This window comes from Monodon monoceros, unplaced genomic scaffold, assembly GCF_005190385.1.
Source record: "Monodon monoceros isolate NGI ecotype Baffin Bay Population unplaced genomic scaffold, NGI_Narwhal_1 Super_Scaffold_18, whole genome shotgun sequence".
NCBI classification, from domain to species: domain Eukaryota; kingdom Metazoa; phylum Chordata; class Mammalia; order Artiodactyla; family Monodontidae; genus Monodon; species Monodon monoceros.
Window position 1 is genome coordinate 168317397 of NW_021703774.1, and position 26589 is coordinate 168343985.

The window sequence follows — 26589 nt, forward strand, 5'->3', positions numbered from 1 at the left end:
CCTTGGTAACAAGTTTAGCATGTGGCTAGAGCAAACAGAACAAGGAGGAAGGGAGGAAGATGAGGTAGGAGGGACAGGCAGGGGCCAGATCACAGAGGCATTTGTTGACCACTGTGAGGTTTTGGGGTTATATTATAAGGGTAATGGGGAGATTGAAGACCTCAGGGAGTGTGGAAGTCAGGAAGGGCTTCCTGGAAGAGGTGTCACTTGAAATGATTGAAGTTGAGAAGTTAACAGCGAAGAGGTACATAGGCTAGGGAAGATTTTGGAATCATGCCTGTGTCCTAGCCCCCTCCAGCAGTCCATGAGGGATCCCTGAGCAGAGAAGCTGGCTTCTTACACCTACTGACACCCTCAGTGGCCAAAGAATGGGCTCTATGCTCTTCACACAGACCATGGCTACAGCTAACTCCTCCTTTTCCCCTTGGGCTCAAACACCTTTCTGCCTGTGCCAGGGTCTCTGCAACTCAGGCTCCTTCCCATGACTTTTCCGCCAATGCTATTCTGGGTCCAGGCTAGATTCTAGAGTCTGAACTCCTCCTGCAGACCCTCTGGTGAGACAGGCACAGTGGGCAACCTTCTGAAGAACTGTCTCCTCCCCAACCCCACCCCAGGTCTGGTGGTCGGAGGATGACCAAGGTGGTGAGGGACTTCCTGCAGGCCCAGCAGGTGCAGGCCCCCGTGGAGCTCTACTCGGACTGGCTGACCGTGGGCCATGTAGATGAGTTCATGACATTCGTCCCCATCCCAGGCACAAAGGTGAGCTGGTCCCTGAGGCTGGAGTGAATAGGATAGTGCAGAACCCCTGTACTACCAGCTCTTGTCAACAGAGAGGGGTATCTAGAGGAAGACAACCGCAGAGAGGAAGAAGGAAGTAGGCTGAAGCTGGTTTGCACGTTGTTGCTGTGGCAGGTAAATGTTTAACCCAATAAATCCAAAATATTAGCGCCTCAGCATGTAGTCATTATAAAAATTATTCATGAGAGATTTTACATTCTTTTTTATATAAGTGTTCAGAATCAGGTGTGTATTTTACTCTTAGCACATCTCAAGTCAGACCAGCCACAAGTCAAGTGTCCAATAATCCCACAGGGCTGGTGGCCACTGTACTGGCCATAATGCTCTAGAGAGCAATGGGGTATGGGCTTGGGGCTCTGGAAAGGGGTTCTTTCATTTCCCAAGAAGTGAAAAGAAACAGCTGCAACTTCAAACCCTGGAAATTTGGTGCAAATGGCCTGGCCTCTTGGCCACTTGGAGAAGCTCTTCCTCTCTGTCCAAGGTCACCTTTGACTCTGAGCTTTGACTCGATGGCGTTGCTGAGGTGGAGGAGTTTCTATAGCAGGAAGGGTGAGAAATATTCCTCTGAAATAGAGAAAACCCTGCCAGGCAGCCTTTGCTCGGCAGAGAGTGGCTTGAGACGATATGCAGGTGGGACCCCGGGGGCTGAGAGCGGGGGCTTCTTCACGTTTCTTGGCCACCTCCTCTCTGCTGACACTGGCCCTCTGAATGGTCTCTCACAGGAATTCCGGATGCTCATGGCCAGCACCTCGGCCTGCTACAAGCTCTTCCGAGAGAAGCAGAAGGAGGGCCATGGGGAGGCCATCATGTTCAAAGGTGAGTGCCCTCAGGGCCTTGGCAGGGAGCAGGGAGCTGAGCTCCCCAGAGAGACCCTTGGGAGGACAGGGCAGATGAGTGCCTTGTCCCTGAACACCCAGCTCCACTTCCTGGACATCCGGCCCACCCTGGGGCTGTGAGGTCACCGTGGTGGGAAGCAGCCCTGGCCTCTGTGACCCTCGCTGTGGCCAACGGGACCATCGAGCTGCCCACTGCCCCTTATGACCACCAGCAGTGCCTAGTGCTTCTTCGGGACCTAGTGTATACTTCAAATGGCACCAGACCCCAAGGAGAGTTAAACGGTTCAAAATGGACACGCAATCTGTGTCCAAGGAGCTTGTGTTTTCGAGAGGGAGATAGAAAAGAATATACATAATGCACTTGAGGGGTAGGAAGAAAAGTGGGGGTGGACAGCCGTGACGTACAGTCAGACGTCATCACTGTCAGTCCCGGAGTGGGAATCACCTGCTTAACCCAACAGCCCCGTGACTGGGGTGGACGACAGGCGGGGATGAGCTTTGCCCTTAAACTAATCGTGGAAAGAGACAAAGCTGATCGGGCGCAGACGGTGAGCCAGGTTAGAGAGGCCATGACAATTTCTTCTGTGCTCTTCCTACATTCCCTGTTGACACCTTTCAGGTTGGCGTCTCTAATCCACCTGCTCCCAAAAGTCTGCACCCCTCAGGCTGGTTGATACTTACATACATTACCACCCTCCATGTCGAAAGGCAGTGTTCCTGATAGTGACAGGTGTCTGGGATGGACAAGACCAACTTAAGACCACTGTCATTTTTTAATTCCCACCGATAGGAAATTTTTTTTAGATTGGCAGGCATGAGTCTTGACTTCCTGGAGGCTTCTTTCTCTATTAACCCCTCAAAGCTACCCATAAGGATATAGGAACTATTATCTTTGTACAAATAGGTCCAAGGGGTGGTGTGGAGACAGCTCAGGTACAGGGTGCAACAGCACCGATCTCTTTGCCACTAACAACCTACAGGACTAGGAAGCACAGCGGACCAGCATCAGGCAGGGAAAAAAAAGAGTTAATAGCTTAGGCTCTGGAATCAGACTGCCTGGTGTGCTTACGGGCTCTGCCACTAGCTGTAAGACCTTGGACGAGTCGTGTAACTTCTCTGTGCCTCCATTTCTTCATCCTTAATGCTGGAAGCTACCTTATAGAAATGTGGGGAGGATTATTGAGTTAATCCATGTAAATATCTAGAAGACTACCTGCCACATAGCAGGCGCTCCATGAGCATTAGGTATCACTAATCAAGCCAGAAGCCACGTGGGCCATCCTGATGGAATAGGAGGCAGATGTAGGCATAGACCAGGACAAGGGCCAAGCATGAGGCAGGTCTGGAAAACAGGAAGGGTGACACCCCTTGGCATCCTGCTTCTGCCACACTCCCTCTGGTCTGCTGCTCATCCTTAGAAGCAGGCTTCTTGTGCCACCCTACCCTCTGGCCAGAGAGAGAGCAAGACAGCTGCCACCCCTTCCCTGGCCCAGGTGACATGGCCAACCCTGCGGAAAGGAGTTACCCCTGGGGTTGCCCTCCTGTGCCCCAGCCTGGACACCTAAAGCTAGACTGTCCCCTGTCCTCTGACCCCCACAGGCTTGGGCGGGATGAGCAGCAAGCGAATCACCATCAACAAGATTCTGTCCAACGAGAGCCTCGTGCAGGAGAACCAGTACTTCCAGGTGAGGGCGGGGCAGGGGCCTGTGGGAGGGACAAGTCTATGACCAATGGCACCTGTCACATCCTCGGGGCTTCCATAGGGAATGGCCAAGGGTTCAGGGCACATGACAGAGGGAAGGACCTCAATAAGCGTTCGGTCCAGCCTTTCTGGTTTACGCCTCTAAACTGGAGGCTGAATGGGGTGACAAAGCAGGTCAGTGGAGGCTAGAAGCAGACAGGAGACCTGGGAAGGAAGGTGTATCAGCCTTCCTAAAGAGCCAAGGGCTCTGTAAGGCTACAGCCCACAGCATTTGGGGGAGACCCACACTCATTAAAATATGATGACAACTACAGACCTGCTCTCCAGAAAATTTCATATGTAAACACATGCCATGAATTTTTATTTGTTTTAGGGGATCAGAGATCCCTGGAGTTTTCTATCTAAGGATGAATCCCACCTTTGGAGTCCCTAAATCTCAAAGATGGTATCCAGAAGTAGATACCAGTCAAAAGGGTCATATTTAGTTGAATTAGATCTCTCTTTATTTATTTATTTACTTACTTATTTATTTAGCTGCTTTGGGTCTTCGTTGCTGCACGCGGGCTTTCTCTAGCTGCGGCGAGCAGGGGCTACTCTTCGTTGTGGTGCGTGGGCTTCTCACTGCGGTGGCTTCTCTCGTTACAGAGCACAGGCTCTAGGTGCACGGGCTTCAGTAGCTGTGGCACTCAGGCTCACTAGTTGTGGCGCACGGGCTTAGTTGCTCCGTGGCATGGGGGATCTTCCCGGACCAGGGCTCGAACCCATGTCCCCTGAATTGGCAGGTGGATTCTCAACCACTGTGCCACCAAGGAAGCCCTGCATGGGCACATTTAGAGTATCAAGTTTAAATTTAAAAACTCAAACTGGCTTTTTTAAATGGCTGAATTGACTCATGTGAGTAGGAAGCCCAGCAGTGGGATGGATTTCAGGCACAGGTTGATCAGGGCTCCAGCTCCATTTCTCTGCACTTCTTGGGCTCTACAGGTGCCCTCATGACAGGAGGATAGCTGCAACAGTTCAAGGTCTCACATCCATCCAGCACACCATCCACAAAGAGGGAGGTCTGTGCCCCCAACAATTAAACAAAAGCTTTGCATTTCACTCTGATTGTGCCAACCTGAACCAATTATTGTAGCCAGGGGAATTCCATATACTGATTCCCTTAATCCTGGTTTATTGCCCATCCTTGAACCAATCACTGGAGCAAAGAGGCAGGGGCAAGGGTCCACTAATTAGCTGTCACCAGGAGGGGAGGATGTAGTCAACCCAACCCAATAACGGGCTGCTACATTTCAGGGGGAGGGGTGGAGTGGAGGCTGTAGAAGCAACTGCAGAGCTTCCCAAAGTTCACATAATGCCTCACTGGCTGTTTGAAAGTTGACTTTATTGTAACTCCCCTCCGTGGACATTTTTTGGCATCGGGTAGATCTGAGGTCAAATCATGGCCCCTCGTTTTGGCAGTTGGACCTTGGGCAACTCACTAAGGGCTCTACGTTTTGGGTAGAGTCTCTAATAAGGGGCTAATAATAGTGTCTACCTCATGAGGTTGAGGCTTAAATAAGTAATGTATGTAAAGCACTTAGAACAGTACACTTAGGGTTCTTGTACATATTAGTTTTAATTATTATTAATCAAAATCATTGTCACTGTTATTCTCACCACACGGGACAGCCTAAGGATTCAATGAGATGCTGCATAGCAAGAACTTAGCACAGGGTCTGGCTTGTAGTAGGTGGTGCTCAGTAAATGAGCCCTCACTAGTGTTATTTCTGCGATTTTCTAGTATTATTTCTGTAATCTTCTCTCTCGTTCTCTTTATTACTACCATTACTGGTGGGAGGGGCACCAGAGAGGTCGGCGCGTGCTGGAGTGCCGGGGTGAGGTTGACACTCTCCCTGGAGTGCCGGGTGCCCTGCAGGCAGGGGTGAGGTTGACAAAGGTGGCAGGGGTGTCCCCTCACTCGCCTGCCCTCCCTTCTTCCCCGTCGCCCAGCGCTGCCTGGACTGGAACCGCGACATCCTCAAGAAGGAGCTGGGGCTGATGGAGCAGGACATCATCGACCTGCCTGCCCTCTTCAAGATGGACGAGGACCGCCAGGCCAGAGCCTTCTTCCCAAACATGGTGAGGCGCTCTGGACCCCAAACCTCATCCAGGCCAGTCAGGGGCAGCCAGATCCAGAGGGACCCCTCGGCTGAGGCTGTCCAATCAGGAGGCCCGGGTCCCAGTCCCGGCTGAGTTGCTGTGTGGCCTCCCACCCACCCCAGGCACTCGCCCTCTCTGGGCCTCATTCCCTTCTGGGGTGATATCCTTATTCTAGCTGCCCCCTGGGGTCCTGGGGGATCCTTTAACAGATTGGAGAGTGTCTTGTAAATTAAAAAGGCCTTTATAGACAGGAGGGATTCTTGTTATCATAGAGCAGAGTCTTCTATGTGATAGAAGGAGGTTAGAACACACGTACACACACACATAGATACATATATACACACATGTACACACATGAAAACACACATACACACATGCATGCAATGCACACGCTGACGCGTACATATATAGCCGCATGCACATGCATGGACATACACATAATACAGGAGTGGGTTGACTCGTTTTCCACTCAGCTCTGCCATGTATGAGTTGCTTAGCCCCCCCGAGCCTCAGTTCCTCCTCTGTAAAATGGGGATAATCACAATCCCTACTTCATAGGGTTGTTGGGAGGGTTCAGTGAGCTTAGAACAGGGCGGGGCATAGTAGGTGCTCACTAAACGGAGCTGTGGCCCCCGCTTCCTTGTTGCAGGTGAACATGATTGTGCTCAGCAAGGACCTGGGCATCCCCAAGCCATTTGGGCCCCAGGTTGAGGAGGTGTGCTGCCTGGAGACACATGTGCGCTCCCTGCTGGAGCCCCTGGGCCTCTGCTGCACCTTCGTGGATGACATCTCCGCCTACCACAAATTTCTGGGGGAGGTGCACTGCGGCACCAACGTACGAAGGAAGCCCTTCCCCTTCAAGTGGTGGCACATGGTACCCTGACCTGCAGGGGTCTGTTGTGTGCCTGTCACAGCCCATCAACAACCAGTGTTGAGGCTGGACCAACCCTTGTGGTTTTTATTATGATTGCAAAATGCGCTTCAGCAATAACTATCAGGAAACTTGGGGGGAAACGTTTATTACTTTTCATTTTTTTTTTACTTACAGGACCTGGAAATAACCTGGCACACCTGGGGCCACACAGTGAGGTCATGGGGAGAGAGAGAGAGAACCCACGGAACTGGGGTTCTGCTTTTACGGGAGTTGAGGGTGAGGGCCTAGGATTTCGAGGGCTCACTCTTTATTGGTGAATTTAAAGCATAAGAGTGGGAATTTAAAGCGAGGAAAGAGGAAAAAGGCAGGTGGCCCAAATGGTCAGTTATCAAAAGCAATCAAGATCTCTAAAAGAAAGGAGCCGCAGTAGGGGGAGGCGGCCTGGCTCTTCATGTAGTTGTGTGGCTGGCAACGTGTTTACTCAAGATCGCCATGTTTGAAGTGGATGTTCAGCAATCAAAACTGAGTCAGGCACTCGTATTAGAAGAAGGAGAAAATCTGACTGTCAGGGTTCACACTACAGGGGCCTGGGCACCTCCCTCCTTCCTTGAGTTCTCCAGACTCTTCACACCCCCAGAGAATCCCCCTGCCTGACGTGGACTGGAGGCCACGTCCTCCAGACGCGGGGAGGGGATTTGAGATATCTGTGCCTTGCCTTCCCTCAGAAGGGCCTCAGGGTCCACGAAGTCACCCCCTGAGCCTCCATGCTGTCCTTCCCGAAAATAGCTGGACATTTGGCCAGTGTCTGTATAGCCCTGACGTGAAAAACAAAACAAAACAAAAACCGCTTTACCCAAACCCTTCCCCAAAGAATCTTTAGTCTCTTGTCCAAAACTGAATGAGGGGAGAAGGGAAGGAGGTTCTGGGATGACCAGTTGTCCCTGTAGCCATGCCTTGTGGGTCAAGGTAGATGGTATGGAAAGGGATTCTGGAACCCCAGATGTACCTTGAACTGTCATCCTCCTTTGAAATTCACCTCCCTTGGCCACCTGGACACCCCCAATTATTCATTCCTTAACAGCCTCTGTCAAATCCCCTTGGCTTTCCCTCTGCCGCGTAGACACCGTTGGCTATAGCCTCCTTAGACTTAGACTCCCTGAGGGTCCAGTAATTGAGCTCACAACCTTCCCTGGAAGTGGATTTTATCAGAGCAGCCTTCCCTGTTTACAAGATTCTTATGCTTCTTCTTTCTCATGGACCCAGGCTCTCCCAGATGCTTGGGGGTTGCTCCCCACACCAGCATCCTTGTGGCCTGAGAGTTCACTGTATCAAGATGCTCCAGGGTGAGCCATATCCATCTTCTCTTGCTGGGTCCTCGATTCTCTGGCCAGTCCCTAACCTCCCTCCTCTCACAGCCTCCACTTCCTATTCCAATGCCGTCTCTCCAGACAGCTAGACAAGGACTTCTTCCCCACCAGCCAGGCTCAGACCTTCCCCCAGGACACAATGAAAGACCTGCCTCTCCTCTCCAGACCTCAGATCCAACACATAAAGACCCTGTCCTAACCTCCGGCCTGAACAGCCAGTTCTGGGCCAGCTGCTGGCCTTAGAGACGGATTGATTATCCCATTGAAGTTTCTCAGTGCATTTGCTGAAGACCCTCTCATTTGGACATAATGAGATTCATTCTCTGGCTCCAACTGAAAAGACTCAGTTTCAGCTAAAAAAGATTCCTTTAAGGCCAGCTGATTCAGGAGAAGAAGTGAATTATAATTCCACTTTGAGGGTTAGAGAGGAACTGATATATAACCAATGAAAATGTTGTAAATTTGTATTCTTAGAGAATGGGATTTTCTTCTTGGATTATTCACTCATTCAGCAAACATATATTGTATGCCTCCTTAAGTGCCAGGCGCAGTGGTGGGCCCCGAGGACACGGTGCTTAGTAGCAAGCTGCATCTGGCCCCTGCCTCATGGAGCCGGTCAGTTCCCAACCTGAGATGCCCACACTTAAATGGCCAGCATTTGCCCTTTCAGGGATGTGCTCTTTAGAAATACCAATTCGCTATATTCAGGAAATGCACAGGACACAGAGCTTCCAGCAAGTCACTATCTCAGTGAAATGAGGGGGTTGGGTCTTCTTTAAACAGGCCTCCTTCCCATCCAGCTGGGCCAGTACCACCTAACAGATCAGACCCCAGAGCCTTCAGAAGCTGTTGTCCCCCCCTTTGGGGACAGTGGCTCCTGCCTTTGGGGGCCAAAGCCCCAGATCTCTCCAACCCCAGAGCTGAAGACACCAAGTGCCTATTTGTGGATGTTTATCTGGAGACTTAGACTTTGGTGTGTGTGTGTGTGTGTGTGTGTGTGTGTGTGTGTGTGTGTGTGTGTTTGGTTAATATGGGTTTTGGGGCTTTCATTTTTTTCTAGTCTGCCTTAAAGGGAAGTGAGTGCTTCCCAGGTGGAGACAGTATGTGTTTCTAGATTTTTCTAAGGCTCTCCCCATCAATAAGTAACTTCTGATGATTCTGGAGCCCCCAGGACTCACTCATTCCCATCTTGCTTGCCCACTCATGTGACTACCCTTGGCACGGACATCTCCCCCAGTCCCCCCGGGCTCATCAGTCTTCCCCACCCACCACTTTCTATAAATGTAGACCTAGAATACACTTCTGTGTTGCAAAACTCAGCTAAGTTCCTGTTTCAATCTTTATTTTGAAATACTTTGTATAAGAGAGCAGGGGGTATCATGAAGATGGCAAGAAGTGGGGCACAGTTTCAGCTTTTTCTGGATGAGAGGCCATGCTGGAGATCAAAAGACGTTTGGGGAAGAACCTGAGTAAAGAGCAAGAAAATAAATGGTCAGATGGGAAGTCATGTGGCTGTTGGTGTGATGTTCATGGTTGCTTCACGGCCACGGCCTGGAAGGAGGCAGGCCATACGCGGGCCCTCTCCCGGTCCTCCAGCTCCTGCCCCTCTGCACACAGGGTCAGGGCTCTCAGCAAGGGTATCTCAAGGGTTTGGACTCCCATATGCATTCAGTAGGTGTGTATTAAATGGCCACCACCCAAGGTCAAGACCAACACCCACAGTAAAGTCTGACAGTGTTTCTGGTGGGGCTCCCCAAAAGCAGACCCCGAGGTGAGCATTTGGGAACAAGTGACTTATTAAGGAAGAGCCTCCAGGAGAAACCAGGAAGGGAGTGGAGGGAGCAGGGCCAGGAACAGGAAGAAGCCAACAGTGTGATTTCAGATGTAGCCTCAGCCTGGTCACAGGAGAGCTCTAGAGCATAAATGGCAGCTCAGTTGTTCCATCTGGAGGCCGAGTTTCGTGTACCTACACGAGTCGGTCATTAGCTATGGGGACTTTGGCTCTCTGAACAGGCAAGGGGGGCATCCGTAGCCTATGGGCAATCATGCAGCTGTAGTTTTGTTTTGTTTTGTTTTTTGCCACACCGTATGGCTTGCAGGATCTTAGTTCCCTGATCAAAGATTGAACCCGCACCCTTGGCGGCAGTGATAGCGCAGAGTCCTAACCACTGGACCACCAGGGAATTCTCCACAGCTGTAGTTTTTAGCAGCAGAGTCACAAGAGCTGGGGAATGGGCCAGAAAAGGATCTGGACAGAGCACTGACTGTGTCCACTGCTCTGAGTAATATCATGTTCTCGTAATATGGAATTGTTGCACGTGGGTATTTATGATTTGACCCATGGTATAAAATCCATACAACATAGCCACGATCTAACAGGGTCTTTGTGAACAAACCCCCGAGGCTCTAAAATAGAACCACCTCGTTGGTTGCTACACCTAGAAGCCACTTCCAAGCACTTTGGAATGCACCTGGGGGGTTCTTACCCCTCAGCCCCATCTTGGGTTTCTGGACAGATGTTCTGACGCAGCCATTTACAAAGGCCACTGCAAAATGAAAATCACTAGTTCACTTATTCCTGGACTTAGCCCATGGGTCCAGCCCTCTGAGGTCATTCTTCCCTTTTTTACCCAACTAATGTGGCCCAAGCCAATCTTCTATGGGGTTTTCCTGATGCACCTATTTCTAAGACTCCCCAAGGGATGCTGGTGTGTTAAACCCATCCTGCTGGTGTTTTCACATCTTGGCCACTCACTCACCTCAGGATTGCTGAAAGTCACCCTGAGACGTCTAGAACAGCACCTTCCAATAGAAATACAATGCAAGGGGCTTCCCTGATGGCAGAGTGGTTAAGAATCCGCCCGCCAATGCAGGGGACACGGGTTCAAGCCCTGGTCCAGGAAGATGCCACATGCCACGGAGCAACAAAGCCCGTGAGCCACAACCACTGAGCCTGCGCTCTAGAGCCCGCAAGCCGCAACTACTGAGCCCGTGTGCCACAACTACTGAAGCCCACGCGCCTAGAGCCCATGCTCCGCAATAAGAGAAGCCACCGGAATGAGAAGCCAGCGCACCGCAATGAAGAGTAGTCTCGGCTTGCCGCAACTAGAGAAAGCCCGCGCGCAGCAATGAAGACCCAACGCAGCCAAAAATAAATAAATAAATTTATAAAACAAAACAAGAGTTCCCAGAGAGCTCCCCATCCCCTTAAAAAAAAGAAAAGAAAAGAAATACAATGCAAGCCCCATATGTAATTTTAAATTTCCTGGTAGCCACATTTTAAAAAGTGAAAAACAGGTGAAGTTAATTTAATAATGTCTTCTTTATTGCAGTATATCCAAATTATCATTTTGACAGGTAACCAAAATTTTGAAATATTAATGAAATATTTCACGTTCTCTTCTTTGGTAGTAAGTCTTTGAAAGCTGACATATGTTACATACTTATATCACCTCTCTCTGAAGACTAACCACAAGCGGATCACATTGGAAGGCGCAGTTGTAGAATCCTCTCTACCAGGCTGAGTCCCAGTTATAGAAATAGGCACATTCCTTAAATCCCCAGAATCCAGCTAGGCCAACTGCAATGCTAACAAAAACTGACTGGGGGTTTTTTTGTTTTTGATTTTGACTGCACCACATAGCTTGCGGGATCTTAGTTCCCCGACCAGCGATCGAACCCATGCTCGCAGCAGTGAAAGTGCAGAGTCCTATCCACTGGACTGCCAGGGAATTCCTAAAAGTTGATTGTTATAATACCAGAGAGGGAGACAGAAGATAGACATCGGCCCTCCCTGGCCCTGGTGTACAGAGCCTTGTCCCTTCAGAAGGTCCTCTTGCCTGAACCGTGGCTGCTGCCACGTTACCAGGACTGGCCTCTCTCTTAGCAAGGGGAGTGCCTTTGGCCAAGTCCCCTCTGCCCACTTTAGGAAGCGAATCCCCACCAGCCCCATGGAAAGGGAAAACATAATTCCCTCACCTCTAGCCTCTTTTCCCTCATCATTCCCCGGGATACAACTTGATTCTGCATTTTAATGTAAGATGTCTTTGGTTCCCAGGTGAGGGGAGTTGGGGTCCCCATTATCTCAGCCCCTTCATTCCAGATAGGATCTGATCCAGACCCTGACATAGCCAAAAGCCTGTGGGAGTGGGATCCCTCCCCCCCCTAAACAAAAGAGCAGCCAGCGATGAACTCTGCCTGCCCAGTGGGACTTATCCGGGATCCTTGCCCAAGTGGCATCAGCTCCAGGGGACTGACGGCAATGTTATTGGTAACTCAATACAGTGCGGTGACACCAAATGGCAGCATGTGGAATCTTTCCTCTAGCCGGACAACCAGAAAAAGACATGTCCAGGCAGAGAGCTTAGTTCTGCAGCCTTGCCTCAAGCCTGGCTGATGTGGCAATCTGGTTTTTTACCTATGCCTCACCCCCCAGCCAGCTGGGCTCCAGTTCAGCCCTGACTTCTGAGAAAGCAAAGGCCTGGTCTCTAGCTAGTCTCTAAGCAAACTACCCAGTTCAGTTTGCTTTTGCCTCAGCCCCTCACGGTCTGCAAGCTAAGGCCCACTTTATCACAGTCACAGGTAAACCCCATGATAACCCTTTAAGGACAGTCTCTGACTGGCATTCTAGGGCCCTACTCATAAGCTTCTCTGCCACTGAAGTGTTAAAAGACACCTTTAAAAGGACTGCTTTGTTTTCCTCCCGATGGCAGTTCCTGGCACATAGTCAGTGCTCAGCAAATATGTTTTGAATAAAACAATGAAACGCCTCTTCAGCTAGGCAATGGAAGCAGAAATAGCCCAATCAGATGAGGTAATAATAGCCACCATTTCTCAAACACTGACTACCTGTCAGGCACCTGCCAGGTTGAACTATATGAAATGCCATTTTTAAAGGTCACAAGGGTCAAATAGAGATGATTTCATATAGTTCAGCCTAATAGTTTGCATTCATCATCTCATCTAATTCTCACAACAAAGCTGTGAGAATTATCCCCACTTTATAGATGAGGAAACTGAGGCTCAGAGAGGAAGTGACTTGCTCCAGTTTACACAGCAGGAAGCAGCAGAACCTGGATTTGTTGTACCCAAGTGGTCTGATTCCAGAGCTCGCCCGCTGAACCCCTGCTCTTGACTACCTCATCTTAGGAACAACTTTCTAACCCAGGTTCAATGAGTCATCATTCTTTTCTTCATAAATGCTGCCTTTGCACTTGTCATTTTTTAGCATACTAGATGAACTATTTCGAATCTTATAACGAGAACACCTGCTACCTGCAAGCAAGTGTCTGGAGATTATAGGATTCCTGTAAACCCTTCAAAGGCAATAGAGCCCAAAGTGAAATAACTTCTACATAATACAGAATATGCTCTCAAGTCTTCCGCTCAGAGTCAGATGGCATCTCACAATCATGAAATGTAAATTATAGTCATTCATCCACCCATTCATTCTTTTTTGTTAATATTACTGTAAGCATCTATTGTGTGTAAAACTGGAGTGATCATATAATTTTTCATCTAAGCCAGAATGAAAGGGGGCACTACTAATAATTCTGCCAGTTTAACAGATGAAGACTGGGACCATGCTGAGCAAACCAGGATGTCTCTTCTCCCTGAAAACCCTGTGTCTGAGACATGATCTCATCCCTCAAGGAACTGAGAGAGTCAGGGAGACAGGAGAACAAAGAGGCAAACAGATGGAATAGACACTTGATAAATATTTGCTGAATGGAGGAATGAATAAGGCACAAAAGCTGTGGAATCGTACATACTCGCGTGCGCACGCACACACACACAATTATTTCCAGCCAGGAGAGTGACCAAGGGCGGCCTTGGTGTTCATCTGGGCTAGACTGTTGAATGAATGCAGGAACGCATGACTGGGCAGAGAAGGGAAGAAAGGCTGCCGAGCTGAGCAAGGACACAAAGGGGTGTAAGTATATGACAAGCTTGAGAAATGGTGAGTATAGGGAATGGCAAAGATATAGACTGAAGTCATATTGGAAATACTAGGTTTTGAGCAATGGGAACCCCCTGAAGGTTTGGGGCTGCTGCAGTCACATGACCAATCCTGTATTTAGAAAGAGGACAGTAACATATATTCCTTTGTTGCTATTAAGAAACTACCTGAGGAGGGATTTCCCTGGTGGCGCAGTGGTTACGACTCCGTGCTCCCAATACAGAGGGCCCAGATTTGATCCCTGGCCAGGGAACTAGATCCCACATGCATGTGCAACTAAGAGTTCGCATGCCACAACTAAGGAGCCCGCCTGCCGCAACTAAATAAATAAGTAAATAAATAAAATATTTTTTAAAAATACACATAACATAAAATTTTTTTAAAAAAGAAACTACCTGAGGAATGATCAAACCATGTTACATCCCATTTATATATTTTGTAGCATGTAAGATGAAATAGATCTATGTGTACTGACATGGAAAGAGCTCCAAGACAGAGCAGTTGATATATAAAAAAGCAAAGCCATGGATTTCCGTAGACACATACATGTGTATACACACGCAAAGAAAAAGGTATGGGAGCAATCCCATGAAACTGACAATAGTAATCACCTCTGGGAAAAGAAGCGTGACTGAGGGGATTTAAAATTTATCTGTGTTGCTTGAAATTTTTACACAGTGAGAATTTAATTACATATGTACTTTTAAATAAGTTTTTAAAGCTGCCTGAAACCCTTGGCATCTATTTATGCTGAAGTCTTTCCATCCTGATTAGCATAATCTCTTTCTCCTAATAATTCACAGTTCTCTTTTACCTTTTTTCTCCCCCCAGCTGGGCTTCCCACCACCAGTTGAAAATTGATAGCTCCTTACAGATACTAATTCATTTTCTCCTCCTCCCTGTGAGGTGACTATGATTTTTTTCTCCCCATTTTACACAATAGGAAACTAAGGCATAGAGAGGTTAAGTAACTTGCTGAAGGTCACGTAATAAATGGCTGTCCTCTCTCCGCCCCGGGTCGCTGCAGCCTCCACCGCTTTCGGGCCTAGCAGCCTGAAGAAAAAAAAAGAGAAAAGGATTTAAAAAAAAAAAAAAAAAACCAAAACGCTTTAAAATCCACCAGGGACTTCCCTGGTGGTGCAGTGGTTAAGAATCCGCCTGCCAATGAAAGGGACACAGGTTCGAGCCCTGGTCCGGGAGGATCCCACACGCCGCGGAGCAACTAAGCCCGTGCGCCACAACTACTGAGCCTGCGACCCACAACTACTGAAGCCCGTGCGCCTAGAGCCCGTGCTCCACAACAAGAAAAGCCACCGCAATGAGAAGCCCACGCGCCGCAACTAGAGAAGCCTGCGCGCAGCTACGAAGACCCACCACAGCCAAAAATAAATAAATTAAATAAATAATTTTTTTTTTAAATCTTAAAAGAAAAGAAAGAAAGAAAGAAAAGAGCGAGTCCTCCTCGTAGGACGCGCGGGGCAGTCACTTTTGCACGCTTCCGGCCTGCCTGCTGCCGCCGCACCTAGGCATCCATCGGTCCCCGTCCGTTGGTGCAATGGTGAGCCGCTCGGGCGCCCGTGTTCACGCGCCTCCACCCGCCGCCCCGCCGCGCAGCGTGGCAGCCCCGCGCCTGCCGGCCTCCGCGCTCCACGTGTCCACGCAGCCCTTCTCCAGCCAGGCGTGTGGGAGGCAGCTGCGCGCTCTGACTGCCCCGGGCTTGCCGAGTGGGCACCAACAAGTATTTGGTTTCCCTCTTCCCCGGGCTGCTGTAATCTTAAACTGCCGGGAGCCCGAGGCCTATATTTATAGAGAAACGCACGTTCCGGAGGCCGCCATGGGCACCACTGGGTTGCCTCTGGAAGAATTTTTGTAATTTGGAGGGCAGTCCCCGTTTTAATTTTTTTCATTTTTTGAAATTGGGAGCTTCCAGACCAGGACAGCTGAAACTTACAAACTCCCAGAGAGGGCCATATTGTTTTTGAGAGCCTTTTGTCTGCGGTTTGGCATTCTCGTCCGGGCTGTCCCCGAACTCCTCTCAGGCCCTCCCCTCGGAGCCGACTCCAGCTTCTCTGAGCTTCACTGCCACCTGTGAGCCGCGGCACGGGCCACGGCTCGGAGGTGAGCCCCCTTTGTCCTGTGTGGTCCCTCTAAGAAGTCCTCCTGGCGGGGCTCGGGGTGGTGGGGAGATGAACGCTGCGGCCAGCAGCTACCCCAGGGTCCCCCTGTACGTGGGTGACCTGTACTCGGACGTCACCGAGGCCATGCTGAACGAAAAGTTCAGTCCTGCGGGGCCTGTGCTGTCCATCTGGCCCTGCCGCGATATGCTCACCCGCCACTCCCTGGGTTATGCCTACATCAACTTCTAGCAGACAGCTTTCGCGGAGCGGGCCTTGGATACCGTGAACTTTGACGTGATTAAGGGAAAGCCAATCCATATCATGTGGGCTCAGAGGGATCCCTCTTTGAAAATTTGGTGTGGGAAATACCTTCATCAAGAACCTGGACATATAGATAACAAGGCACCGTATGATACTTTTTCCGCTTTCGGAAACATTGTCCTGCAAGGTGGTGTGCGATGAGAACGGCTCTAAGGCTTATGCCTTTGTCCACTTTGAGACCCAGGAGGCTGCCGACAAGGTCATCGAGAGGATGAACGGCGTGCTCCTCGATGACCGCGGAGTGTTTGTGGGCAGATTCAAGTATCGAAAAGAGCGGGAAGCTGAGCTTGGAGCCAAAGCCAAGGAATTCACCAATGTTTATATTGAAAACTCTGGGGAAGAGGTGGATGATGAGAGCCTGAAAGAGCTATTCAGCCAGTTTGGTAAGACTCTAAGTGTCAAGGTGACGAGAGATCCCAGTGGGAAATCCAAAGGCTTTGGCTTTGTGAGTTACAAAAAACCCGAGGATGCCGATAAGGCCGTGGAAGAGATGAACGGAAAAGAAATGAGTGGGAAAGTCATTTTCGTCGGCCGTGCACAGAAGAAAGTGGAACGGCAGGCCGAGTTAAAGCGAAAATTTGAACAGCTCAAACAGGAGAGAATTAGTCGCTATCAGGGGGTGAATCTCTACATTAAGAACGCGGATGACACCATTGATGGTGAGAAGTTAAGGAAAAAGTTCTCTCCTTTTGGATCAATCAGCAGTGCCAAGGTGATGCTGGAGGATGGGAGAAGCAAAGGGTTTGCCTTTGTCTGCTTCTCATCCCCTGAAGAGGCAACCAAAGCAGTCACGGAGATGAACGGACACATCATGGGCTTCAAGCCACTGTATGTCACCCTGGCCCAGAGAAAGGAAGAGAGAAAGGCTCAGCTGACCAAGCAGTATATGCAGTGGGTGGCCGGGATGAGAGCGCTCCCCGCCAATGCCATCTGAAATCAGTTCCAGCAGCTGGGGGCTACTTTCTGCCAGCAGTTCCACAGGCCCAGGGAAGACCTCCGTATTACCTAACCAGTTAGCACAGATGAGGCCTAATCCACGCTGCAGCAAGGTGGGAGACCTCAAGGCTTCCAAGGAATGCCAAGTGCTATACGCCAGTCTGGGCCTCGTCCAGCTCTTCGCCATCTGGCTCCTACTGGTAATGCTCTGGCCTCTCGCGGCCTCCCTACTACCGCTCAGAGAGTCGGGTCTGAGTGCCCAGACCGCTTGGCTATGGACTTTGGTGGGGCTGGTGCCACCCAGCAAGGGCCGACTGACAGCTGCCAGTCTGGAGGTGTTCCCGCAGCTGGGCAGAACCTAGCGCCTCGTGCTGCTGTTGCTGCCGCTGCTGCTCGGGCTGTTGCACCTTACAAATACGTCTCCAGTGTCCGCAGCCCTCACCCTGCCATCCAGCCCCTGCAGGCACCCAAGCATGCGGTCCATGTGCAGGGGCAGGAGCCACTGACCGCCTCCGTGCTGGCCGCAGCACCCCCCCCCCCAAGGAGCAGAAGCAGACGCTGGGTGAACGTTTGCTCCTGCTCATCCAGACGATGCACTCAAACCTGGCCGGGAAGATTACGGGGATGCTGCTGGAGATTGACAACTCGGAGCTGCTACACGTGCTGGAGTCCCCGAGTCTCTCTGCTCCCACGTGGATGAAACTGTGGCAGTCCTACAGGCTCATCGTGCCAAGAAAGAAGGTGCCCAGAAGGTGGGTGCTGTTGCTGCTGCTACCTCTTAGGCAAGGACAAAGCGATTCACAAGCCAAATAAACCCTCATGGAATTCAGCTTAAGCTTTGAAGACTTTCTAGCTTGTCCTACGGACCTCAACACCAAGAACCACAAATTGCGAATTTAGTAGGTCATTTTGTATCAAAAGGTCAATTATGACATGCCTAGAATTTTTCAATTAAAAGAATATATTCTCTGGGTTCTGATATGGCCCAGACAGTGTTAACTTTTTTTTCTATTGTGAGTTTTGATTTTTTCCTCCCAAAATTGGTTTTGTTTGATGTACCCAAGTCTTAAGTTTCTCAATAAAGAAAAAAATCTCCATAATAAATAAATTAAAATGACTGATATAACAGGATCTGAACCTCCCAAAGAACTGGATACTTAACCATTCCATCTCCCTGCCTCTCTGGAAAGTCAACTTGCTTTTAATATTCTGCATCCCTCTGACTTCTTTTGCTTTCACTGAGCCGATATCTAGCCGTTACAAATGAAATTTACCACCATTCCCTTTTTGCATTTCATTTACATGGTTCTGTCTCTGATACAAAGGGGTGTTCAAAATTCAGATTCAGCTGGAAAGGGAGTTTTATCACATACTGTGTTTAAAAAGCACACACCCACACACATCCAGAAGACCAAATTAACTGCTAATTTGAGAGTATGCTGGTGATGTGGCAAGAAGATGAGAGCGAGACAGAGGTTGGCAGTGTGGGTGAGCTCTAATTTGTGAGTGTGTGTGTGTGTGTGTGTATGTGTGTGGTGCTATAGGGTCCACCAACGTGACAGTCCCCAGAAGGCCTCAGGCCACTTGCTAAGTCCCAGCAGCTGAGCTGACTTCAGCTGTGTGAAACACAGCCCCATCTGGAATGGGGGTGGCTTGTGACATTTTTGCTCCGGGAGTTCATAGAGACTGCTCATGAAATGGAGAAGTCTGTAGCATATGATTGTCCCCATCCCACTCAGACAGAATATTTTGAGAAGTCTACTTATATAGTGAGGGTGGAAGGGAGAGGGTTTAGATAAGTCCTTTCTAAGGGCAGGTTGGAAAGGGCTGATAGGGAGCCCTGGGCAGTTCTGTGAGGCAGGGGTGCCCTCTGCAGGTAAACCAGAGGGGCTGCAACCACTGTGTTCCCATGGGCCTTGGGGGCATGTCCATAGCCCAGCCATCTCACCTCCTCGCTGTGTGACTTAGGGTGAGTTGTTGACCCTCTCTGAGCCTCAGTTGCCTCAACTGTAAAGGACAAAAACCCCTACCTCGTGAAGTTGCTGTAATGATCAGAGAGAGAAAATGCACCCAAACTGCTCTGCAGAGGGCCTGGTACACAGTAAGTCTTCCAAATGCGGCAGCTACTACCAGCAGAGGCAGTAGCAGCAACAGCCCCATTATCACTGTCACTGGCATCTTGAACAATAGTAAAGATGACGACGGAGTGACCCAGCAGAGGGAGAAGGGCTTCTCTGAGAGCAAGCACAGGCAGGGCTGGGGCAGGGGCTGGAGGAAATCGGGGCCAGGCAGCCCGAAAGCATTTTGATTTACCAACTATGTCTATTCCAATTCTGGGAGACAGTTTTCGCCTCCTCTTCTCCCTAGAGCCCCACGGTGCCGAATTACGCTGCTCCCCGGAAGCAAAATACCCCAGGCAGAGAGCTGGGATATACTTGGAGGAGCCCAGATGTTTGCAAATCTCACAGTGGTGGACCTGCTCACACTGATCCACAGAAGGGACTCTTTCTACAGCTGAAGGGAAGGAAGGAGTCCCTTCTGTCTAACTTTGTCTCCTACCGTGACTCAGCCCCCAGCCTCTCTGTAAGGGTGTCCTGCTTTCCCCCTCCCCCCACCCCCCACCTCCCCCCACCCCCCATAGATCAGAGGGCTGGACCAGGTGGAGGCCTGGGCTGTGATCACCACCATCCGTTTCCTCCACCATTCCTGCCCACCCAGGCTCACTCCTTCCTTCACTCTGGTCCCTGCAAAAGCACCCAACCCTCCTGACGTATCCTAAAAGGTCTCTAATGCTAACTTCAGGGAAACAAACAGGGGTTAGCAAGACTAAGATAAGATGGAGAAGTTACTAAAAATAAGTAAAGGAAGAGTAGACTCTGGTCTTCACCAGGACAAAAAGGAACCAGGGTGATTGCTCCCAGTTCCCCTGACTGACTCAGTTCTCTGGTTTTTCTTGGAGAATACTTCCTTTACTCAAAATTTTGATGTTTTAATGTTACAAGAGCACCCAACACGGATTTCGAGTTAAGAATTCCTGATTTAGGGGAACTGGTTCTGCCGTTTATGACGTGGAGGATTTGAGGCAGACCGTGAGCTTTTAGGGGTTTCCACTCCTTTTAAGTGAAAGGAAGGGTATTGAGGCCTGTGAAGTCAGGAACTGGTCTGCTTTGCTCACCACTGAATGCTTGACGCCTAGAAAAGTGCCTGCCACACAGAGGCACGCAGTGACCATTTGATGAATGAATGTGATAATAACTGTCTCTCCAAAGAACTGTTATCTGGATGTAAAGAACTTCATAAATGGGAGTATCTACTCCACTTAAGCTAAAAAAAAAAAAAATTTTGATGTTTTGTTCGTCATGAATTTTTTTGCATTTTTTTAATAGTGCACTAAAATATTACTTATCTTAATGAACCGAGTTTTTTGACCATCTTAAATTCTGTGCACTCACCTTGCACTAGTCCTGGCCCAGAGATTAAAGCTGCCTGGGTCTCCACTGGGCTCCCTTCTCCCCAAACAACCCACCCTTAACCCCATCTCTCTTTTCACCTTCTACAAGGAACAGGGACAGCTCACCCTTTGTTTTTATTTACTCCTTCCTTCAACCAATACTGACTACATACCTACTATGTGCTAGGTCCCGAGCCAGGCACTTTGGAGACAAAGACGCATTTGTTCATTCATTAAATGTTTTCTGGCCACCTTCTGGGTGCCCGGTCACCGTGCCAGGCTCTGGGGACACAACAGTGAACAAGATAGACATAGTTCTTGACCTCTGGTGTGAGAAGTTCAGACGATAAATATATTCGTAAAGAATTAAAAACAAACTTACTGCAGATAGCAATAAGTTCTACAAGGAAAATAAAGTGAATAGGCCATGCCGTCAACATGCCCACAGTCTGGGGAGACAGACATATAAATGGGTAATTGCTAAACCAGGTGTTATGTACATGGATGGCAGATGCAGAGGATGTTTCAATGGAGGTGGACAAGAGGTGATTTCCTAGGGAGGAGAAAGTTGGAGCTGAATCTTAAATGGTGAGGAACTGGCCACATGGAAAAGGAGGAAATGGCACCCCAGATCCCAATATGGAAGTGAGCAAAGGCTTGGAGGTGAGGAACAAGGAGGGGAGCAGAGCTGGTTTTATCACAGGGAGAGACGAGACAGGAGGGGCCAGTCTTGGAGGCCACTGGGACCCCAGGTGGGAATGCTCAGAAGACGGCTGGAAACGAGAGAGGGTCAGCCAGAGAGATGGAAGACGATGGCCCATTAGTCGAAGGCAAATAAAATTCTGAATTTTGGATGAGAAGGCCCCTGAGTCCCAGCACAGGGATCTATGGGGGTGGAGTGAGTTTTTCTCAGAGACAAAACTCTCCCAGGCTATAAAATCATCAGGTATTTCCCCCCTAAATTCAGCTTTCCTTAGCCCTATGCCTGGAGGGAATCCAGTCTGGTTGCCCTAAATCACAAGACACTCAAAACATAGTTGAGTGTACAAATGACAATTGATTCTATGCTTTTTGGTTTTACTTTTTAATTTCCAGCCCTTGGAGAAGAAAGAGGTCCTGAAGCAAGATCCCCACCCATAATTGTTCAGCTTTCTCGTTATCCAAAGACTGAAGTCTGTAAAATGGAGTTAGTTATGCCAACCCCAAAAAAAGTTGTTATGAGGACTAAAGGAGACTGCTTATGTAAACACATTTGTGAGTGATGAAGTTCAGAATAAACATAAAGCCTCTAGCTAACCGGCGAAAAGCAGTACTTCATTAGCTAGACAAGTGGAAACAAACCAAATAACTTTGGGTCTTATCACAGACACCTTGGGAAGATATGTCAGGAGCAGGCCATGAAAATCTCTAAGTCCTCCCATAGTTGTGCCTTTCTGGAATCCCAAAGTTCAGGGCAGAGGTACAGCCGCCCAGGAATTTATTTCTCCATAAATTTGAGCTCCCCAAATCCCCATGAAGCCCAGGAATGATGTGACTGCAGGGCGCATGGGCCCATTGGCACCAAGAGCACCTCCATAAATCAAGGTCTCACTCCCGCTGGCCTCAGACTGCTTTTTCCAAGGTGACTGGGCAAAGTAAAAGGGTAGTCACTAACCTAGGAGTGGCATCTGCCTCTGAGAAGAAAGAACCCTGCAAATGCCTACAGGACCAATTCTCTAGAAACACATCACTCAGAAGGAGAGGTCACTCTTCCTTCATCTCAGAAGGTAATGCAACCAGGAGGACTTCAAGGGAGGGTGATAATCTTCCCATGAGTTCATCCAATTTGGGTAGCCCCTTGAGGCAGACTTGGAGGAGCCCTATTCCAGTGCGGGGTCAGCCCCAGTGAAAAGTCAAGGTGACCACAGCCCTGTCACCAGTTACCCCTAGGGCAGCCGCCCAAGGCAGCCCCCCAAGGCAGCCATATGAATCACAGAATCTTAAATCAGCTGGCACAACACCCTGATGATACAGGCAAGGGAACTACAGGCCAGAGATGGGGAGGGACTAGTCCAAGGTCACACAGTCTCCAGGGGAAGATTCAAGGTTAGACCCAAGGGTCCTGACTGTTTCTTTTTTTTTTTTTTTTTTTTTGCGGTACGTGGGCCTCTCACTGTTGTGGCCTCTCCCGTTGCGGAGAACAGGCTCCAGACGCGCAGGCTCAGCGGCCATGGCTCACGGGCCCAGCCGCTCCACGGCATGTGGGATCTTCCCAGACCGGGACACGAACCCGTGTCCCCCGCATCGGCAGGTGGACTCTCAACTACTGCGCCACCAGGGAAGCCCCTGGCTGTTTCTTGTGGCCTCACTACACACCTCCTCTAATGAGGCCACATGGCAGTTCTAGCCCAGGACTCCAGAAACTAAGCCTCATCCACCAATTCATTTGGCCACCCTAATTTCCCCAGTAGCATCTAAATTATGTGATTGTGGAAGCCAAAGAATATAAAAAGGTGCCTTTCACAAGGGTAGGGGATTAAGAAGTACAAACTACTAAGAAAAATAAACAAGCTACAAGGATATATAGTACAATACAGGGAACATACCCAATACTCTATAATAACTATAAATGGAGCATAACCTTTAAATTTTGTGAATCGTGTCATACACCTGAAACTTATATAATATTATACATAACCTATAACCTCAATTTTTTTTTTCTTTTGGCCATGCCACGCAGCTTGCAGGATCTCATTTCCCTGATCAGGGACTGAACCCTGGCCTTCGCAGTGAAAGTGCCGAATCCTAACCATTAGACCACCAGGGAACTCCCTCAATGTTTTAAAAAGGTGCCTTTCAGGGACTTCCCTGGTGGTCCAATGGCTAAGACTTCACGCTCCCAATGCAGGGGGCCCAGGTTTGATCCCTGGTCAGGGAACTAGATCCTGCATGCCGCAACTAAAGATCTCCCGTGTGCGGCAAAGAAGATCGTGCGTGCGGCAATAAAGATCCCATGTGCCGCAATTAAGACCCGGCGCAGCCAAATAAATCAAAATAAGTATTTTAAATATATATATAAAAAAATAAAAAGGTGCCTTTCTTGGACTTCCCTGGTGGCGCAGTGGTTAAGACTCCACCTGCCAATGCAGGGGACACGGGTTCGAGCGCTGGTCCGGGAAGATCCCACATGCCGTGGAGCAACTAAACCCGTATGCCGCAACTACTGAGCCTGCGCTCTAGAACCCGCGAGCCACAACTACTGAAGCCCGCGTGCCTAGAGCTCATACTCCGCAACAAGAGAAGCCACCGCAATAAGAAGCCCGCGCGCCGCAACGAAGAGTAGCCCCCGCTCGCCGCAACTAGAGAAAGTCTGCACACAGCAACGAAGACCTAACGCAGCCAAAAATAAAACATAAATAAATAAATTTATTAAATAAAGAAAGAAAAGAAAAATAAAAACCTGCCTTTCATATGTCAAAAACAAGTGGGCGGAGAAGGAAAAACATCATCCTGGGAAACACAGGTACCTGCAAAGTTAGCTAAGTACATAAACTGCGGGAGGTGACTGAAGAGACCATGTGACTTGGAAGACAGAGGCCACACCTGCCCAAGGCAACCAAGCCCCCAGAGTTGTTACCGATCTGTGTTCTTGGCCTCCTTAATAGAAATTGATAAAAGGCCAGACAAGAAATTCAGGCAAGGCTTTATTGGGGCTCCTGCTGCAGCAGGAGGGAGCGAGAACACTTGCTGGCTCACTGAGGAGGGGTGAGCTGGGTAGGGGTGTGTCCAGGGGTCAGGCCGGAGGGGTGGCTTAGGGGGTCTGCCCTCCCCTTTGGTGGTGGTGAGTGCAGGGGGCATGCGCGGTACCCTGCTTTTGCTCCTGGCTCTTCAGAAGCGGCAGTTGGGTTTTTGGTCTTTTTGTATCTTGTTGTCCATCATTTGCCCAAACTGCACATGAATGCAGTTATTTTTAGTCCCTTATAGTTTCTTTATATTTTGTTGCTCCAGGAGCCATTTGTCCAGGTACAAGCACTGCAGAAAAGGGTCTCAGGTCCCAGGTCCCAGGTCTGAGATGACCTAAGCAGGGGTCTGGAAAAAGCAGCTGATATGACTGAAATGGAGCCTTAAAACACAGTCACACAACTACTGTAGAGCACAGGGAACTCTACTCAATGCTCTGCGGTGATCTAAATGGGAAGGAAATCTAAAAAAAGTGTGGCTATATATATACGTATAACTGATTCGCTTTGCTGCACGGCAGAAACTAACACAACATTGTAAAGCAACTATACTCCAGTAAAAAGTAATTTAAAAAAAAACACACTCACACACACGACACTTTCATAGGACTGTTGTGGGGATTATGTAAGATGATGGATCATAACGTCTGGTACATAGCAGGTGTTCAAGAAATGGTTTCTGACACTAAATGGCTAAGCCATGAAGGGCCTGGTTCCCTTCTCACCCCTCTTTTACAGAACAGAGCTTACTGTATTGCAATTGTCCAGTTGCTTGCCTATTTGAGAGTAAATTCAGTGAGGGCAGCAACCACGCCTGGCTTGTTCACACATTGTAGCACCCCAGCTCCTGGCACATAATAGGTGCTCCATGCAGATTTTTGAACAAACGAAGGAACGAACAAACAAATGAATTGAGGCAGGAGACAGATGGGCCCCAGGCTGAACAGTTTCTCCCCTGTGGACAGAAACTCCATGATAGCAGAAACTCCATAAAAACAGGATGATGGAGGAGTTGGGCCCTGACCAGATAAGAGATAAAAGACCACCTATTCCTCATTCTTGGAATCAGGGAGACCTCCTCGACTACACACGTGCAGAAAGGCTCCTTGGGGGCTTCCCTGGTGGCACAGTGTTTGAGAGTCCGCCTGCCGATGCAGGGGACACGGGTTCGTGCCCCGGTCCGGGAAGATCCCACATGCCGCAGAGCAGCTGGGCCCGTGAGCCATGGCCGCTGAGCCTGCGCGTCCGGAGCCTGTTCTCCGCAACGGGAGAGGCCACAACAGTGAGAGGCCCGCGTACCGCAAAAAAAAAAAGAAAGAAAAAAGAAGGGCTCCTTGGAGGTCAAAAAGGGAGGAGGGGGGCACCACCTCATAGTAAGTGATGTGAAGTACCCATAGGCCTCTTCACTACAATCCATCTTGGCTAAGAGATGTGCACGCACACAGGGGAGGACCCTGAGATATACCAAATACCGACTCAGAACCAGGCAAAGCAAGATGACTAATCAAAGGAAACCCGGAAGAAATGCCCCATAAAAGTGATTCAAACCAAAAGGGTGCGATTCTCTCTATGAGTCCGCCCGTGTATCTATCCACACGTACTGTACTCTTTTTTTTCTCCTAATAAACACTTTACTTTTTCACTACTTTCCATCTTTGTGGGAATTCTTTTTCTGCAAAGCTGAAGAAACAAGGCCTTGCCACTGACCAGTGGTCTAGTGGCTAGTTTTCGTGCTCTCACCGCTGCGACCTAACCTCAATCACTGGCCAGGAACTGAAACCCTCTTTCAAGCCGCTGCAAGGCGGAGGCCACCCGAGATCAGAATTAATGAATGAATGAATGACACTTCTGTCGGTCATCTTTGAAGTCCCCTCGGCTCATTCACCAACCCCCCTGATTTGCCCGCCACTAAGGGGGTTCTCAGAATGTGGGAGTGTTGAAACCTGGACAGTCTCAGGCAAACCGCACTGTGTCTGACAGAACTCAGCGACAGAGTTGAGTGACGCGATTGATTGATAAATGTTCAGGAAGAAAGGGGTTAAAATCGGGATAAGGGGCTTCCCTGGTGGCGCAGTGGTTGAGAGTCCGCCTGCCGATGCAGGGGACGCAGGTTCGTGCCCTGGTCCGAGAAGATCCCACATGCTGCGAAGCGGCTGGGCCCGTGAGCCATGGCCGCTGAGCCTGCGCGTCTGGAGCCTGTTCTCCGCAACGGGAGAGGCCACAACAGTGAGAAGCCCGCGTACCGCATAAAAAAAAAAAAAAAAAAAAAATCGGATTTAAGACTTGTATCAGATGGCTCCGCCCCATCATGCTCTTTGTCCCACCCCCTTTCCACTGCCCTCCTTTTCAGACTCCGCCCCCTTCCTT

General features: G+C 49.4%; 1 protein-coding gene and 1 pseudogene across 2 annotated transcripts in view; both read left to right on the plus strand.

The window, feature by feature from the left end:
* PADI2 (peptidyl arginine deiminase 2) overlaps window positions 1-6366 on the plus strand; it is a 43968-nt gene extending 37602 nt beyond the window's left edge. For both annotated transcript variants that reach the window (XM_029229447.1, XM_029229446.1), the window contains 5 exons: window positions 615-759; window positions 1521-1614; window positions 3234-3319; window positions 5329-5457; window positions 6128-6366. In XM_029229447.1, the coding sequence (XP_029085280.1) occupies window positions 615-759; window positions 1521-1614; window positions 3234-3319; window positions 5329-5457; window positions 6128-6361 (688 nt within the window). In that variant the 3' untranslated portion in view covers window positions 6362-6366. The remainder of the gene's footprint in view (window positions 1-614; window positions 760-1520; window positions 1615-3233; window positions 3320-5328; window positions 5458-6127) is intronic.
* A 9498-nt stretch (window positions 6367-15864) lies between these two features.
* On the plus strand, window positions 15865-17834 carry LOC114899235 (annotated as a pseudogene).
* Window positions 17835-26589: the final 8755 nt, after the last annotated feature.